General features: G+C 42.2%; 1 protein-coding gene across 2 annotated transcripts in view; it reads right to left on the minus strand.

The window, feature by feature from the left end:
• ABCC9 (ATP binding cassette subfamily C member 9) overlaps positions 1 to 15668 on the minus strand; it is a 144391-nt gene that overhangs the window by 90438 nt on the left and 38285 nt on the right. For both annotated transcript variants that reach the window (XM_075004630.1, XM_075004625.1), the window contains exons 9-14: positions 10571 to 10729; positions 9437 to 9592; positions 5597 to 5731; positions 3006 to 3168; positions 2245 to 2285; positions 1005 to 1147 (exon numbers count right to left, since the gene is read on the minus strand). In XM_075004630.1, the coding sequence (XP_074860731.1) occupies positions 1005 to 1147; positions 2245 to 2285; positions 3006 to 3168; positions 5597 to 5731; positions 9437 to 9592; positions 10571 to 10729 (797 nt within the window). The remainder of the gene's footprint in view (positions 1 to 1004; positions 1148 to 2244; positions 2286 to 3005; positions 3169 to 5596; positions 5732 to 9436; positions 9593 to 10570; positions 10730 to 15668) is intronic.

Genomic DNA, 15668 nt, shown 5'->3' on the forward strand with positions numbered 1-15668 from the left:
GCGAGATTCTTTTGTAACTCCTTGTAGTCTCACCTGCAAATCTTGCCACCTCACTGTTCACCCCTTTTTCCAGATCATCTATGAATATGTTCAAGTGTACAGTTCCTCGGGGGACCCTGCTGTTTATCTCTTTCCTTTCTGAAAACTCAACATTTATTCCTCCCCTTTCTTTCCTGTCTTTTCACCCGTTAGTCATTCATGACTCTTCCTTCTTACCCCACAAATGTGTACTTTGCTTAAAAGCCTTTGTTGAGGGACGCTGTCAACAGCTTTATGAAAGTCCAGGCACAGTATATCCACTGGATCTCCCTTTTACATGTTTACATGTTGAGCCCCCAACAAGCTTACATAGATTGATGATGCATGATTTCATTATTGACTCTTCCCCAACAAATTATGCTTATGCGTGTGTCTGATCACTCTTTTCTTTACTAACATTTAACCAATTTGCCTCATACTGAAGCTGGCCAAAGCAAACAGTAATTGCCAGGATTGCTGCAGGGGCCCTTTTTTAAAAAAAGAATTGGCATCACATTAGCTATCTTCCAGTCATCTGATAAGGAACTGGTTTAATTGATAGGTTATATACCACAGTTCGTAGTTCTGTAGTGTCATATTTGAGTTCCTTCAGAACTCTTGGTTGAATGCCATCTGGTCCTGGTGATTTTTTTCTGTTTAACCAATTTGTTCTAAAACCTGCAGTAATGACACTTCAGTCTTGGACAGTTTCTCAAGTATGTCTTCTCAAAAGAAAGGCTCAGATGTGGGAATCTCCCTCACTTCCTCCATAGGGAAGACCAAGGCAAAGAATACATTTTGCTGCTCCACAGCGGCCTTGTCTTCCTTGAGCGCTCCTTTTCCACCTGAATTGTCCAGTCACCCCATTGGCTTTTTGGCAGACTTTCCACTAGCTGTCTTTCCTTCCACGTGACAGAATGAGGCCAGGTATTGGTTCAAGGCTTTCTGAATCCTGTTGGAGAAACTAACTTGGCTATGTTGCTTACCTTATGATGGCCTTGACTGCAAATCTAACCACAGTAGAGAGCAGGAACAGTGGTGTGACCAGGATGTGAAACAATGACAGTGACGCAAAGGCATCTGCTGGCTGCGGTGTTGTAACATTTTGATATTCGTAGGTCACAAAGGTCTGTCACAGTGAAACAAGAGAAAGATTAATTAAAAAAAATCATGCTACATTGTGCGACTCTAAACAAGGGAAAAATACCTATCAAAATATTTTGCCTTTGTAGGGGCTGAGTACAAACTAAATAAGGACCTCAGTGTATGGTACATAAATATTTCTTACTGCCCAGCATGAAGGGTAAAAGCACATTAGTCAAAAAAATTATTTTTGTGCAGAGGCCTAGTACAAACATATCTCTCTTCAGTCCAACTTTATGACTTATCTTGAGAATTTAAATTATCTGGGCCTTCTACTGTGCCCATGTATGGGAATGAATGTCACTCAATGACAATGGTACAGCAACACCTCAAAACACAAAGCCCAAGATAAGATATTGTCAAATCCAGTCTGTTCCTTTCCAGTTCAATTAAATTTTGATTTCCTGTTTGGTTTCTGCTGGTGACTGAAATTAATGTTGCTCCCTATTTGCTTCCTTTTTCACAAGTCCACATCTTACGTGTGGTAAGTTCACATTTGGGTATTGGGTCTGTTAGGCCACCTCTACACTACACTGAGCTTTTGAAAGAAGTTCTTCCAGAAGATCTCTTCTGAAAAAATTCTTTCGAAAGAGCACATCCACACACAAAAAAGCGGATCAAAAGAAAAAAGCAATCCGCTCTTTCAATAGAGAGTGTCCACAGAACCCCCACTCTTTCGAAAGAAAAGGCCAGGGATTGAAAAATCCTGTGCCATGAGAACTGCTCTTTCAAAAAAAGGGTCCGCAGAGTGTCTACACATGCTTTATTTCAAAACAAGCGTTCAGAAGAAGGAGCTCTTCCTGATCCAGGAACAGAAGAGGGTTTCCGGAGGAAAAGTCATGTTCTTTCAATTTCAGCTCGAAAGAGTGCATTTTGTGTGCAGACGCTCCACGTGTTCTTTCAAAAAAGGGCCAAATTTTTCAAAAGAACTGGCTAGCATAGATGCAGCCTTAGTGTGATACTGCTAGGCAGCTAGCAGGAACATACTAATTCACATATATTTCTATGAAAAGCAGGCCATATATAAATAATGGCATTTTTTTTAAATTTCTGTTCAGATAAAGAAGAAAAATTATGTCTTACAGCAAGAACAGCTGCTATAGGGATGGCTGCATTCATAAAAACTGTGGAAAGAAATACAATATGTATTAGACTATTTGAGCTGTGCAAAAATAATCTTAATCTTAAATAGCAATACTTTACAGCAAACCCAAGTATAGTCTGTTAAATAATACATTAGTTGAGGACTGCAACCACAAATGGTTAACAAAAATGGTTAAAACTCCTCAAGGAGTACTCCTCAGCATGAAGAATTTCCTTCCATGACTGACTTAGATCTTAAATATACAACAAAACCAAGATATGTTATAGCTTCTATATTTCAATAAATTGAAATATTTTCATAAGATTTGCAGAATTGTGTATCACAACCACAAATTTGCTCTGAAACAATTTACCACAACCATTGGGCCCGTTCCCTCAACTCCACCTCTTTACAAAGAATTAAATTTATTTTAGTTCCTAGTTTATCTTGTTCCCAGTCACACCTGCTGATGTTATCTCAGTGCATATAAATGTAAAATCTTGTAATTAAGGTTATAGAAAACTTTATACAAGTTAAACAATAATAGTAACAGACTCCACCATACAATTTCAAGTTTCTTCCTCTGTCTTAACTGCAATGTCTTTTATTTTCCTTCATGTTCCATAGCAAAATAGCTACAGCCATAAGTACAGACACATAGTGCCTAAGCTGAAATCCAAAGGAATTTACTGTTGAGCGCTAAACCCATAACTAAGAGCTATGTTGCAAACAATATTGCTCCCACAAGAGAATTACTTACTGGAAAGAGATGTGTAAAGCGCAAAGGTTTTGAGACTTATGAGCTCCTTCGTTCTTGTTTCCTCTACACTGGTACAAAATATGTGCTCCCAGGCATACAGCTTTAACAACTTAATGCCTTTCAAGATCTCATTTGTTTTCTTTAGTCTCTCAGTAGAATAATCCTTTACGTTAAGAGAATAAGAAATTAAAAATTACATAATTAATTTTAAAAATTATTTTATTAAGAATGCTTTTATCCATAATGTTGGTCCTAAAATTAACCAAAATATTGTCAAGGGTCAGAGGTTGGTCCTATCTAGTCTGGCACTGTCGGGACTTGACCGGTGATGAATGAAAGAATTTGCCAGACCATAAAAGATCTATATTATCTAGCAGCATTACCAACACTTCCACTGCACACTGGGCTCTTTGAAGACACTTGCGAGTAAATTACAGCTAAAACAGCACAGAACACTGAGAGCCAGTACTAGTGGCTGTAAACAAACTTTATGGGACCACAGGAAACTTGTCCCCAGGAATCTAAAATCATGCTGGATTACGGATGTTGCCAGACAGAGAGCGCTGGATGAGAGAGATTCAACCTATATGTACACCTAAGCACCACCCATCATGAAATTACATACAATGTCATTGTTCTCTGAAGATTTTAGAGACTTTACAGTCATAGCAAGTAAATAAAAGGATTCTGAATTTAGAAAAAAGGTAATATATCTTGCGGAAAATAATCTGAAACCTATGTACCTAAATGTAGAATAAACCTTAGAAAGTGATAATACTGAAAAAAGATAGACAATTGGTGATAGACAAAATATTACAGTTGAGGATGCAATGTGATATTGCCTCAAAAAGACCAGCTGTGGATTGCATACAGAGGCTTCACATAGTGGCTGTGTCTACAGACCCCTAGTGCCAGTAGTTTGATGCTAGTGAGCAGTCTTGCAACTGCAAATGTTTGGTCATTAGCATAATCATGCAGCTCATTAGCACAGCTGCATGAGAGCTTCCTCCTGGAAGAGACTGTTGCTGGCAGTAAAACAGGCCATGTAGACATGCCTCTGTCAACTAAAACCTCCCCTCTCGCCAGCTCCTTATGCCTGAAGAGGCTATATAAACAATCAGAATTCAGGAGTAATCAGGAATATCAGAAGAGTCTAACTCTGTGTATTGACTACAGCAGGGGTGGCCAACACTTGGCCTGTGGGCCACAATCCAACCCATGGAGCCTTTTCATCCAGCCTGCCGAGCCAGCAGCGGTTCCATTTTTAAAGCTGGCTAACCAGCCACACGTGGCTTTTTGAGGAGCCATTTGTGGCTCCTGCCACTGCTGCTACTCACACCTCCTCCAGCTCCCTGCCCTGATGCACTGAAAGAATAGAACTCAATGTAACTGGTTTAATGGCAAGCAGAAGGGATGAGGCCTTTAAACCAATTAAATTGAGTCCGATTACAGCGTGGCAGGGTAGGGAACTACCTGCGTTGCAGATGGGGGAGGGGGTAGCAGGGCTAGGGGAGCCACACAGCCACACTGAGAAGCTCCTGTGTAAGGTAAATTAATTCTGGGTTTGTGGCTGTGAGGAGTTTAGCCTGTGGGCAGAGGGGATGGTTTGTGGCTGTGCAAAATTAAGCTTGGGGGTAAGGGGGCAGTTTGGGGCTGCAAGGGATTTAAAACTGGGGGCAGGGGGCGGTGGTTTGGGACTGCAAGGGGTGTTAAGCTTGGGGCTGGGTGGGGCAGGTTTGGAGCTCTTTTGTGTTTGGCCCCCAGCACATGTAAAAAATTGCCATGTGTCCCCTGATGAAAAAAGGTTGGGCACTCCTGGACTACACCAATGAAAGTGTGTATAGTACATTTAGTGCACCTCTTCAAGACAGTTGCAAGTGTTACCGTCGTACAGTAACCATTTTATTACATTCAAATTATTTGATATCAGCCCACAGATACATAAAAATCAAAATTAATTATGTGGTTGAATTAATTAATAATAATCATTCTCAAAAGATGGTTCTTGGTTTGTTTTTAGTAGTAATACAGCAAAAGCCCAGTTATCTGGCATTTGGATAACCGGCACATTTGGTTAACTGGTGTGCCCAGGGCTGGTGGCCAGGCCAGGCCAGGCCAGCTGCCATGGGGCTGGCATCCCACTGCCACAGGGCCAGCTGCCTACTGCTCAGCTGATGGCAGGGGGTAGGGGGAGGGTGGAGTGGGGCTGGTTTCCCCTTGCCTAGGCCAGAGGTAAGGAAGTGGGGCAGAGTGGTGCTGCCTGCCAGCCCCGGCTCTAATAACTGCCATGTTTTATTGTCCAGCATCCCTGATTTCTCAGGGATGCCAGATAATAAAGTTTGCACTGTACTTTGTTCTTCTATAGCACCTTTCATTTAGGATCCCAAATAACTGCAAACAACTTGTGAAGTCAGAAAATATTACTCCCTTTATTTTAAAGCTCCGGAAATTGAGAGACAAAAGATGAAATGGCTTCCTCAAATTTACACAGCAAATTATTTGAAAAACTAGGAATAGAATCCAGAACTCCTGATTCCTGATTCTCTACTTTAACTACTGGACCACGGGCATCACTAAAATAAATTACTTACGAGTGTGCTCTTCTGAGCCTCAGCCAGCTTTGTAGCTATGAAATACTGTATTGGAGCAAGCAATACAATAACAGCAGCACCAACCAATGCACTTCCTCCAAGGAATCTATAGAGGAGGATCACACCCATTATGATCTAAGGAGGAAAAACATACATAGGAAAGGCAGTAAATTTCAGAAATAGTGCAAGACAACAAGGCAAACAAACAAACAAACAAACATCTCAAACTACATAGTTTAAAAGTACTTAGAATGTGCATTAATTTAAATAAAACCTCACTTGAAATTTACTTTGGCAGTTATATTTGAGATTCTAGGGAAAGTTTCTACAAACCTTTATCATCTTTATTTGTTGGCATTGTGGCAGCACCTAGCTCCCCTTGCCATGGACAAGGATTCTAATGTGTGAGGTCAGGGGTGACCAACCTTTCTTCATTAAGGACCACATGTCCATTTTTTACATGTTCTGGGGGCCAAACACAAAATAGCCCGAAACCCACCCTTCCCACCCCAGGCTTAACCCCTCGCAGCACCAAACCCAGCCCCAGGCTTAACCCCTGGCAACCTGAAACCACCACCCCTCACCCCCAGGCTTAACCCTTTGCAGACCCAAACCACCCCCCACCAACAGGTTTAACCCCCTGCAGTCCCAAACAGCCCCACCCCCACCCCCATCCCCAGACTTAACCCCTCACAGCCCCAAGCCCAACCTTACCTCACACAGGACCTCCATATGCTGCTGCCCCCCCCTCCACACTGCACCTTCACTGGCTGCTGCTATCTCCTCCTCACCGTGCCTGTGTGGCTCCCCCAAGTCCTCCTACTCCCTTCCCCCACGTACAGTGCATGCAGCTCTCTGCCCTGCCACCCTGAAATAATGGGACTCAATTTAATTAGTTTAACAGCCAGATCCCTCCTGCCAGCCATTAAGCCAATTAATTAAGTTCTACTCTTTCAATGCAGCAGAGCAGGGAACCAGAGGAAGAGTGAGCAGTGGCAGCATCCGGAGCCACAAATGGCTCCTTAAGAACCACATGCAGCTCTGAGCTGCTCACCCAGCTTTCAAAATGGCACAGCTGCCGGCTTCACAGGCCAGATGAAAAGGCTCCACAGATTAGATTCTGGCCCATGGGCCACACGTTGGCCACCCTTGTGCTAGGTGCTGCACAAGCAGAATGAAAATACAGTGCCTGCTCCAAAGGGTCATGCACACAATGATATAGAAATAGTTAAGCCAGCACTACTCTGAAGTCAGTTGGCTAAATTCTGATTTGCACACAAGTTCCCATACCACTTAAAGGGGTGATAAAGTGGGTATAAATTACATTTACCTTCAACTTAAGGTATCTCTGCCCTGCCACAGTAAGTCATCTGTAATAGAGAATCAGGGCCAGGGGAGGTACTGACAGGAATAAGGGCTACTCAAGTCAGAAAGGACATGCAGGATTGGTTCCCTGCCTGTACTTATTTCACCTTTTCAGTTAACCAACGAATTACACTTTGCTTGCCAACATGCCTCCAGCTCCATCCAGGGCACACTACACAATCCACAGTATACAGCCAAGCACTGAGGTACAACTGTATTTGCTCCAATCCCTTAGACAGAGACAAACACCTACAAGACCTTTACCAAGCTTTCCTGAAACTACAACACCCACCTAAGGAAGTGAAGAGGCAGATTGACAGAGGCAGATGTGTACCCAGGCCACCTGCTATAAGATAGGCCCAACAAGGAAAATAACAGGACACCACTCATCATCACATACAGCCCCCAGCTAAAGCTTCTCCAGTGCATCATCAGTGATCTATAACCCATCCTGGACAATGACCCTTCACTCTTACAGAACTTGGGAGGCAGGCCAGTCCTCGCCTACAGACAGCCTGCCAACCTGAAACAAATCCTCACCAGCAACGACAGACTACATAACAATAACTCTAACTCAGGAACCAAGCCCTGCCACAAACCTTGGTGCCAACTCTGTCCACATATCTACACCAGCGACATCATCACTCGACATAACCACATCAACCACACCATTAGGGGCTCATTCACCTGCACATCTACTAATGTAATATATATCCCCCATGTGCCAGCAATGTTCCTCTGCCATGTACATTGGCCTAACTGGACAGTCTCTATGTAAAAGAATAAATGGACACAAATCAGATAACAGGAATGGTAACACACAAAAACCTGTAGGAGAACACTTCAATCCCCTTGGACAGTCAGTAGCAGATTTAAAAGTTGCCATCCTGCAATGAAACAACCGCAAAAACAGACTCCAAAGAGAAACTGCAGAACTGCAATCCATTACCAAATTTGACACCATCAATTAAGGACTGAACAGAGACTGGGAGTGGTTGGCCAACTATAAAAGCAGTTTCTCCTCTCTTGGGCTACGTCTACACTTAGGAAAAACTTTGAAATGGCCATGCTAATGGCCAAATCGAAGAATACTCATGAGGTGCTGAAATGAATATTCAGCGCCTCATTAGCATGCTGCTGGCCACGGCACTTCAAAAGTGCCACGTTTCACTCACATACATCTCGTCTACACGGGGGTCATTTTCGAAAGTGCCCTGTAAACATCAAAATCCCCTTATTCTTATCAGCTGACAAGTATATGGTATATTTCTGTACTATTCAGTCCTTGCCACTTTCCTGAGACTGATAAAAAGAAGGCCATTACACTAGAGATAATTTAAGCTGTACATAACCGGCTTGAGAGTGACAGCAATTCAATTAAAAAGACCAACCAAAAAACCTTCATAGAGTAACTCAAGTTGCACAATTCCAAACCAGTCTGGATTTGAAGCAGTAATTTGCAAGAGAAAATGTTTGTATAGTTACTAATAGAGTTATGCCAACCAGCCTTTTGAGTCTGTGTTTTCACCACACATTCTTTTATCAGCATAAAAATCAACAAATGGCTAAAAACACAGAAACAGTGGATGACTTATAAGGGGTGCCATGAATTTTATTCCTCTTATTTTTCTGTGATCACTATTAATCATACCTGTAAATTATGACCTACTCATCCCCACTTTTACAAGGCCAAAAGTAAATTTTTCAAAAATATCTTAGGAGCTTCAATCTCATAGAAAGTCAATATGACTTAGGCTCCTAAATTGTTTCCTCACATTTGAAATTTGGCTACCCCAACTCTAACATTTTCTTTCCTTCCTTCTGAGTCATCTGTCCCTGTGCTTTACACAGTCCAGACTGGATTAGAACCAAATATTTACAACTTAGAATTTTATGGCAACTAGTGTACGTATTGAATTCTCAACACCCAAATCATTGTTCTGTTTTGACATTATAACATTGACATGCCACACCTTCTTTACAATACAGGGTCACAGTCTTAAGGGCTCAGTTCTAACACTCTTCACTTATGCCTTATAAAACAATTGCAAATGAATACTGCACAAACATCACTATTTTGGTCTGCCTGGGGTCCCACCACTGGCATCTGCACAGATTTACTTGTGGCAGTTGCAAAACAAATATGAGACAAAGGATGTATATAGGAACTGCCGGAAAGACAAGTAATCCATTCTAAATTTCACATATTATTTCCCTGGCTTGTAAATATTACCCAGAAAATACCACTGCATTGGCCTGTAGTGATACTACTTTATAGCCATTGAAGACGACTGAACAGCAATTCTATTCTTTGTTCTCCTTCTGGCCAGAACTCTTCATTTGTAACTACAGTCCAACACCATAGTTTCCACTTTCTTTCTTCTGAAATATCTTCAAAATTGTATATTGTGTTAAAAAATCTTTTTTTTCATGGGGTTTTCTTCTAAAAATTAGGCCCTTACTTCGATGCTCTACCTGAACAGGCATAGCCCAGAGATTGGGACACAGAAACAAGAACCACATCAGCTGATTTGTTTCTATGGCAACCAAGTTATTGATCTGTCCCAAGGTCATCTCTCCCATGGACAAGTTGGATGTGGAAAGCCTGAGGATCTTATTGTATATCATTGCCTGTAGGGAAGAATTAAATACAGAATATAAAGTTACAACAGAAACCCAGACATTGCAAATGTCAGTATTTGAGATTGTCCATTCACACAGTCTTCAAACAGAGATTCTAAATGTAGAGTTAAACTCTAAAATTATTGCCTCTATTTTTTTTTGTTTCTTCCACAATCATTCTGGAAACATCTCCCATGTCTGACTACACAGACTTCATTCAGCAGCAATGAACTTGGCTGATGGGACTGCTCTTCTGAGTGAGGGCTGCAGGCGTGGTGCTCATATGAAATCAAGAACATAATAAAGACGGCAACCAAGTGTCATATGGGGAGGAGAGGGAATATAGCTTATTTGTGATAAAATAATATAACTTAGGTTTAACATAAATTCAGACAAATCTAAAATTAGGAGCAATTACAGTAACTGGTAGATGGAAACGCTGCAATTATAAAATGAGCTTCTATCATGTTTTAGATTAAATTTTCAAGACGTTAACAATAAGTAAAGGCAAGCTAGGCTGAGAGTGACTTGGTGAAGAGCATTTCACATAGACAAACAGGAACCTGAGTTTGGGAGAGATTTTGCAACTGCACTCCCAAAGCTGAATATAGGGTATGGAGTAAAACAAAGGTTATGCCTTCAGTTTACAACAGAGGCAGTCAAAACAAGCAGAGATCAGCTATACTAAGCTTTGCACCTAGGTGCTGAAACTAGGGGCAGTGGGGGTTCTGCTGCATGCCCTGGCTTGAAGTGGTTTCCATCATAACCAGGGTTTATAGTTTGGTTCAATGGGTCACGACATCCCTGCTAAACAATTTGTCCCACCACCGCTGTCTTTACAAGCTCCAGAAGATATTGTGGTACCAATCCTCCGCTGTCGTTCAACATTGCACAGATAAAAGACAATATAAGTGAAAAAATAAAATTTGGAACCATTACTAGAGCACTTTACAGCATGCCAACCTCAGAAACAACATCTGCACTTACTAGTAAGGCACCTCGTAGGTTGATGCCGGTTTCTATGGTAACATAATAGGAAGCCTGCAGAAACGTCCTCTGCAGGATAAGAGCCAAAAAGAGAAGAACTGCTAGGACATAAACATTTCTGAGAAAATCCTGGGAGGAGAGGTATTCATTTGCAGGATCCTGAGAGCAAAAAGAAAAAGAAGAAAAGTTTTTAGACAACTATATAGGTTGGAAAGACGCTCTGGACATTGGAAATCAGAAGATTCTTTTCACAAGGGCACATTAGGATTAATAATACTGTAGCAAAGTCCCAGCTACCTACCAAACTACCAGTTCTGACTAAGTTGCCTGCGAGGACCAGCCAGAAAATTTTCTGCAACAACAGGAATAGAATCCAGATGCTCCTGTTCTGAAAGCACCCATTTAACACATCTCATGGCAGAGGGTTGCTTTCAGCAGAGCAAAAACTCTGATAGACAGTTCTGAGTCCTAACTGAAAGCAGCAATTCAACTACAGGCACAGACAATTCAGTACAATACCTACCACTACAAACGGATAAAGCCAGAATACCAAGGCACACGATTCTGACAGTTGGAGCATGGAAGAAGCAATTCCCATCTGCCTTAGGGCTGAGCAAATTGGCTGTTGATCTCCTTTGGCAAGAGAACAGGTACAGGGAGATGAGGCTCCTATCCACATATTCAAAACAAAATCAGTGAAATTTTTATCACCAGTCCAGGGACATCTGGTGCTTTTCTTAGGGTCTTCAAATTCTTTAGTTCTTCAGACTTTTGTGCAAAAATGTGTTTCTATTTTTAACTGAAAAATCAAAGCATCTGAAATGCTCTCAACCAGCTCTAGTGGCTCCTTTTCCCTTCTGTCATGATTTTATAACATTTAAGGACATTATCGTCCCCGTGGGCCAGGGAATACACGCCTTTGGCTATGAAAAATCAGTACAGGCACATGAAAAATCCAAAGTCTCACAGGCTGCCATTTGGCAGCATTACCAACGGTCACTTTTTGACAGTTGGTTTCCCCGGTAACCTGAACTCATGAATTATTCATGACAAAGTGTTTGAATTCTAGGTCTCTGATTGGGCGGAGGTGAGAACTTCTAGCACCTTCCAAGCCCCAGAGGACCTAATTGAAAACTGCAGGTAGCATCATGAATATTCAAATCATCTCATGAATTATGTATGGACTCCCTGCATATAAGCAGGTGCCTCAGGCCATTCTGTGGTCCTGGGGAGCACAGGCAAGGACTCTGTGCCCCTGTATAGGGAGGTGTTGGCTGCATATCTGCGGCATCCGCCGAGCCCTTAGGTCAGCCCAAGTGGCAAAGACAGCTGAATCACATCTTGAGCTGTAAAATCACTGCGGAGCTGAGTGGCTCGAGCGCCGCCAGCGCTCTCAAGCAGCAGCACTCCCAAGCGGCGCAAGCGGCAAGCAGTCTCTGTGGGGCGGCGGCCAGGTGGCGAACTGGCCCGCTGCAAGGTGGGTACTGCGCATCTGGCTGCCAAACCCAGAGGCCGCCATCTTTAACACCTCCGCAATCACCTCACCAGCGCCGCCATTTTGAGTGACATCGACCACCGGCTACTTCACTTACCTGGACACGACATTCACCGGACTGGACTTCAAAACTCTCTCCAAGACACGTAACTTATCCATCTGGACTGACATTGCACACATACACTAAAACTCACCTGGGACATTGGGGCCCCCAGTGGGGGAGTAGGGGTCGCACCCCTACGGTGTGCTAAACCCGACGGGGTTAGTACAGGACCTGAGGGCCTGACCCTCAGGGCCAGGCCTATTTGCCCAGACAAACTACATGGCACATTTAATTTTATTAATTAGTTAACTTTATTATTATTGTTGTTATTATTATTATTATTATTATTATTAAGTACATATATTTCTAGTGATAGTTTCCTTTACTAGGAAGGTTTTATTCCATACCCTTTATACCTATATTTCTCTACACATAATTGTGGGTGAAGGCATAGCCTCCCCGCCTCCCATATTCCGTTGACCCTCTGTGTCCTGTAAACAGCCAAAGGGCCTCTCGGGAACACATTACTATTGAACCCCATAGAGAGTTACGGGAGGCCTCTCACAAATTAAGAGGAGTAACCTCGACCGGCTCCGGGGCCAATTTTTCGGGGCAGGCTAGCACTCTGCCCCCAGTTGGAAGTGGGGAGTAGCACCCCCGCTCCACCTATTAAGTCTTCGGAAGGGATTTAAAAATATCCTCATTCCTTCTACGTTCCCCTTATTAATAATTTACCGTTTTTGCCTTCCGGTCAAATAAAAATTGTAAACCTATCCAGGAAACACACCAAGAAAACGATGTATATAGTAAGTCTGTAGTTGTTGTTAAGTTTTAGTACAAATAGTCTGTTACTTGATAGTGTTATCTTAATAAACTAGTTACTTTGTTTTCATCCATCACTGCCTTGTCCTTGGTCTCACACTTCCGCGCCAGCCACTTCCCACTAGGAGGCTTGGGCGGGGTCTAGTGAGAACCAGGGTGGAGCTCTCCTGCCTGGGATTGCAGCAGGGGACTGTCTGGGTCCTGGGATCTGTGCTTAGGAGGCTTGTGACCTCCTTCTAAGGGCTTATTTTAAATTACCACTTGTCCAGAAAAAAAGCCCGGCACCTTCCCTTCCCTTCCTCCAGGGCAGAGATAATTTTCACTAGTCCTAGCCCTGGCATTAATCCAGCTGCTCTGTCTGGTGCCCTGGGGAAAGGAGGAGTCAAGGCTCACCCACCCTGCTTGTCTCCAGCCCCCTTCTGTGGGAAGGGAAGTAGTGTCAGAATGAGGGCTGCTGTTCTCCTCCTTTACACTGGAATCCCAAAGTAGGTAGGCCATGGCAGAGCATAAGGCAATACCTTACAATGCTTTTTGACTTTCATGAGCATGTATGTACCACAGACCACACTATGGTCCTCTTGGAGGGATTTACTGTGGAGGTCTGAGTTTGGCAGGTAGAGTCACAATGAAAAAAATCTGTGGGCTGGAGCCGAAAAAAGAAAAATGGGGGGAAATAGCTATTTTTCCCTCTCTGGAACTGGGTTTAAGTGTTCCATACCTTTGATCAGTGGTGCCAAACACTCTCCCCTGGATGACTGTAGCAGGCAGAGGTGACATATTTAGATTCTGCAGACTGAAAGCTTTTCTTTTAAAAATATCTCCACGGATCACAGAGCTATGCTGTGGCACAAAAAGATGGCTGAATATTTTTCACCATTTTTTTTTTCAAATCATTACCAACACAACTTCCATTTACAAACAAGCACTAAGGTTTCTGACATCTGTTGGGCATAACACATAGCACTGTGTCTTCTGGCAGTAATGGGGCCAATCAGGAACAATAACTGCACAACAGGTACAACAGAGCTTCATAAAGTGAGTAACATGTTCATAGGGGTTGATTTGACAGTCTTGGGTATAGCAGAGGAAAACATCAGTGCAAGCTTTCTTGAGCTGTCCCACCAATGTACGTTCTCAGAGTTAAGAGAGTAGTTTATTCACCAGGCCCATTTTTCCTTGACTTCTCTGGTGCAGTCTGATATTATTTTCTTGGCTGAAGACACTTTGGGAACCCATTTCACCTAGATCACAGAACAGCTGACAGAAGATAACTTCTATTATCTTGGAATGGTTACTGAGATATGATTTGTATTTTATGTAATTAAATTCCTTTCAGGAATATAAAATAAGCAAAGGAAATCTATACTTACAATCTGACTGTGAGAGTTGGAAGAGCCGTTTTGAATAACTTAAGAATAGGTTTGCAGAGCCTTCACCATGCATGGGACATGAATGCCTCGTGAGGATGAAAAGACTTTTCTTTAACTCATTTTGTTTGCATTTTCCCATTTTCATACTTTCCTGTGCTGCTGTTTCAGCCAGGAAGAGCAGTGAATGTATCAAAATCCTGTGAGAAAAGCTGTCCTTGTGGTATTTCTAATTCAGCTGGAAGCAAGACATGCTGGAACTGTTACAAAAAGGCTGTTCTCACGAAATTTCCATCCTGATTTCCAGATGAAAGAGGTTTAGAAAGTCTGAATCCAGACCATATCTGTAGACCTTTTAAGATTCTCTCATCATTCATGTCTACTATGCTCTGATACTAGATTGTAGGCAAGAAGTACTCTGCTCCACGCAGGCTGGCTTACTTCATTTCTTCTACCCATGCCTCATCACATACCCATTTCTCTGACATATACAGTATCTCACCCAAAGGGAAGCTGATTATGTGGTTACACCACTGACTGAATCCCAAGAGATGCAGGTTCAATTCTCAGCTCTGCCTCAGGCTTCCGATATGACTTTGAGCAATCTACAGAGGGCTAGATTTTCAAATGCATTTAGACATCAAGAGATGCCACCAAAGGCCTCTGATATTTTCAGAATCATCTAAGCACATTCGGCACCTAAGTTCCATTGAAGCCAATGATAGTTAGGCCCTTTAACTGCTTATATACTTTTGAGAATCCCATTTGCATCTTTAGGAACATAAGTTTTTTTGATATGTAAATGGGGATAATAATACAGTCCCACCTCAGGGATCGGACAGGTATTAAGTAGATAAATGAATTAAAGCTTAGGATGTTGTCACATGATAAGAGAAAGAGAAATAAGAGTTTAATTAAAATTGGAGAGAATTTAAAAGTGAAACAAAATGACTAGGGCAATGAGTAGTAAATGCATCAAAATCCAATAATAAAAAATTAACCTGTTTTGAAAGCACTTCAAGAGTTTCCAGGCAAATCTGACTTCTCTGGCAGTGGTTTGATTCTCATCCCTTTGTCTCATACTTTGCCTGTATAATCATGATCATGTCTTTTGACCACTACTCTGAGTTTTACATTTAATTACTGCTAGTGTGGGAGTGCTAGAAAAAGCTCTTTGTCATCACTGAATGTTAAAGCATTGGATCACAGCCACAGAGTCAAAAGTCAAAGGATGTTTTCTTCCTCAGAATCTTAAAATTTGGTTTTACTGCACAACCAAAGAGTGAGGTGTTTCACTGCGCAATTGATAACATTTAGCTCTGAAATCTGGAAAACAATGGGTTTGTTTTCATCCTCTGCGAGCTTTTCAAT

The sequence above is a fragment of the Carettochelys insculpta genome, chromosome 1, assembly GCF_033958435.1.
Source record: "Carettochelys insculpta isolate YL-2023 chromosome 1, ASM3395843v1, whole genome shotgun sequence".
NCBI classification, from domain to species: domain Eukaryota; kingdom Metazoa; phylum Chordata; order Testudines; family Carettochelyidae; genus Carettochelys; species Carettochelys insculpta.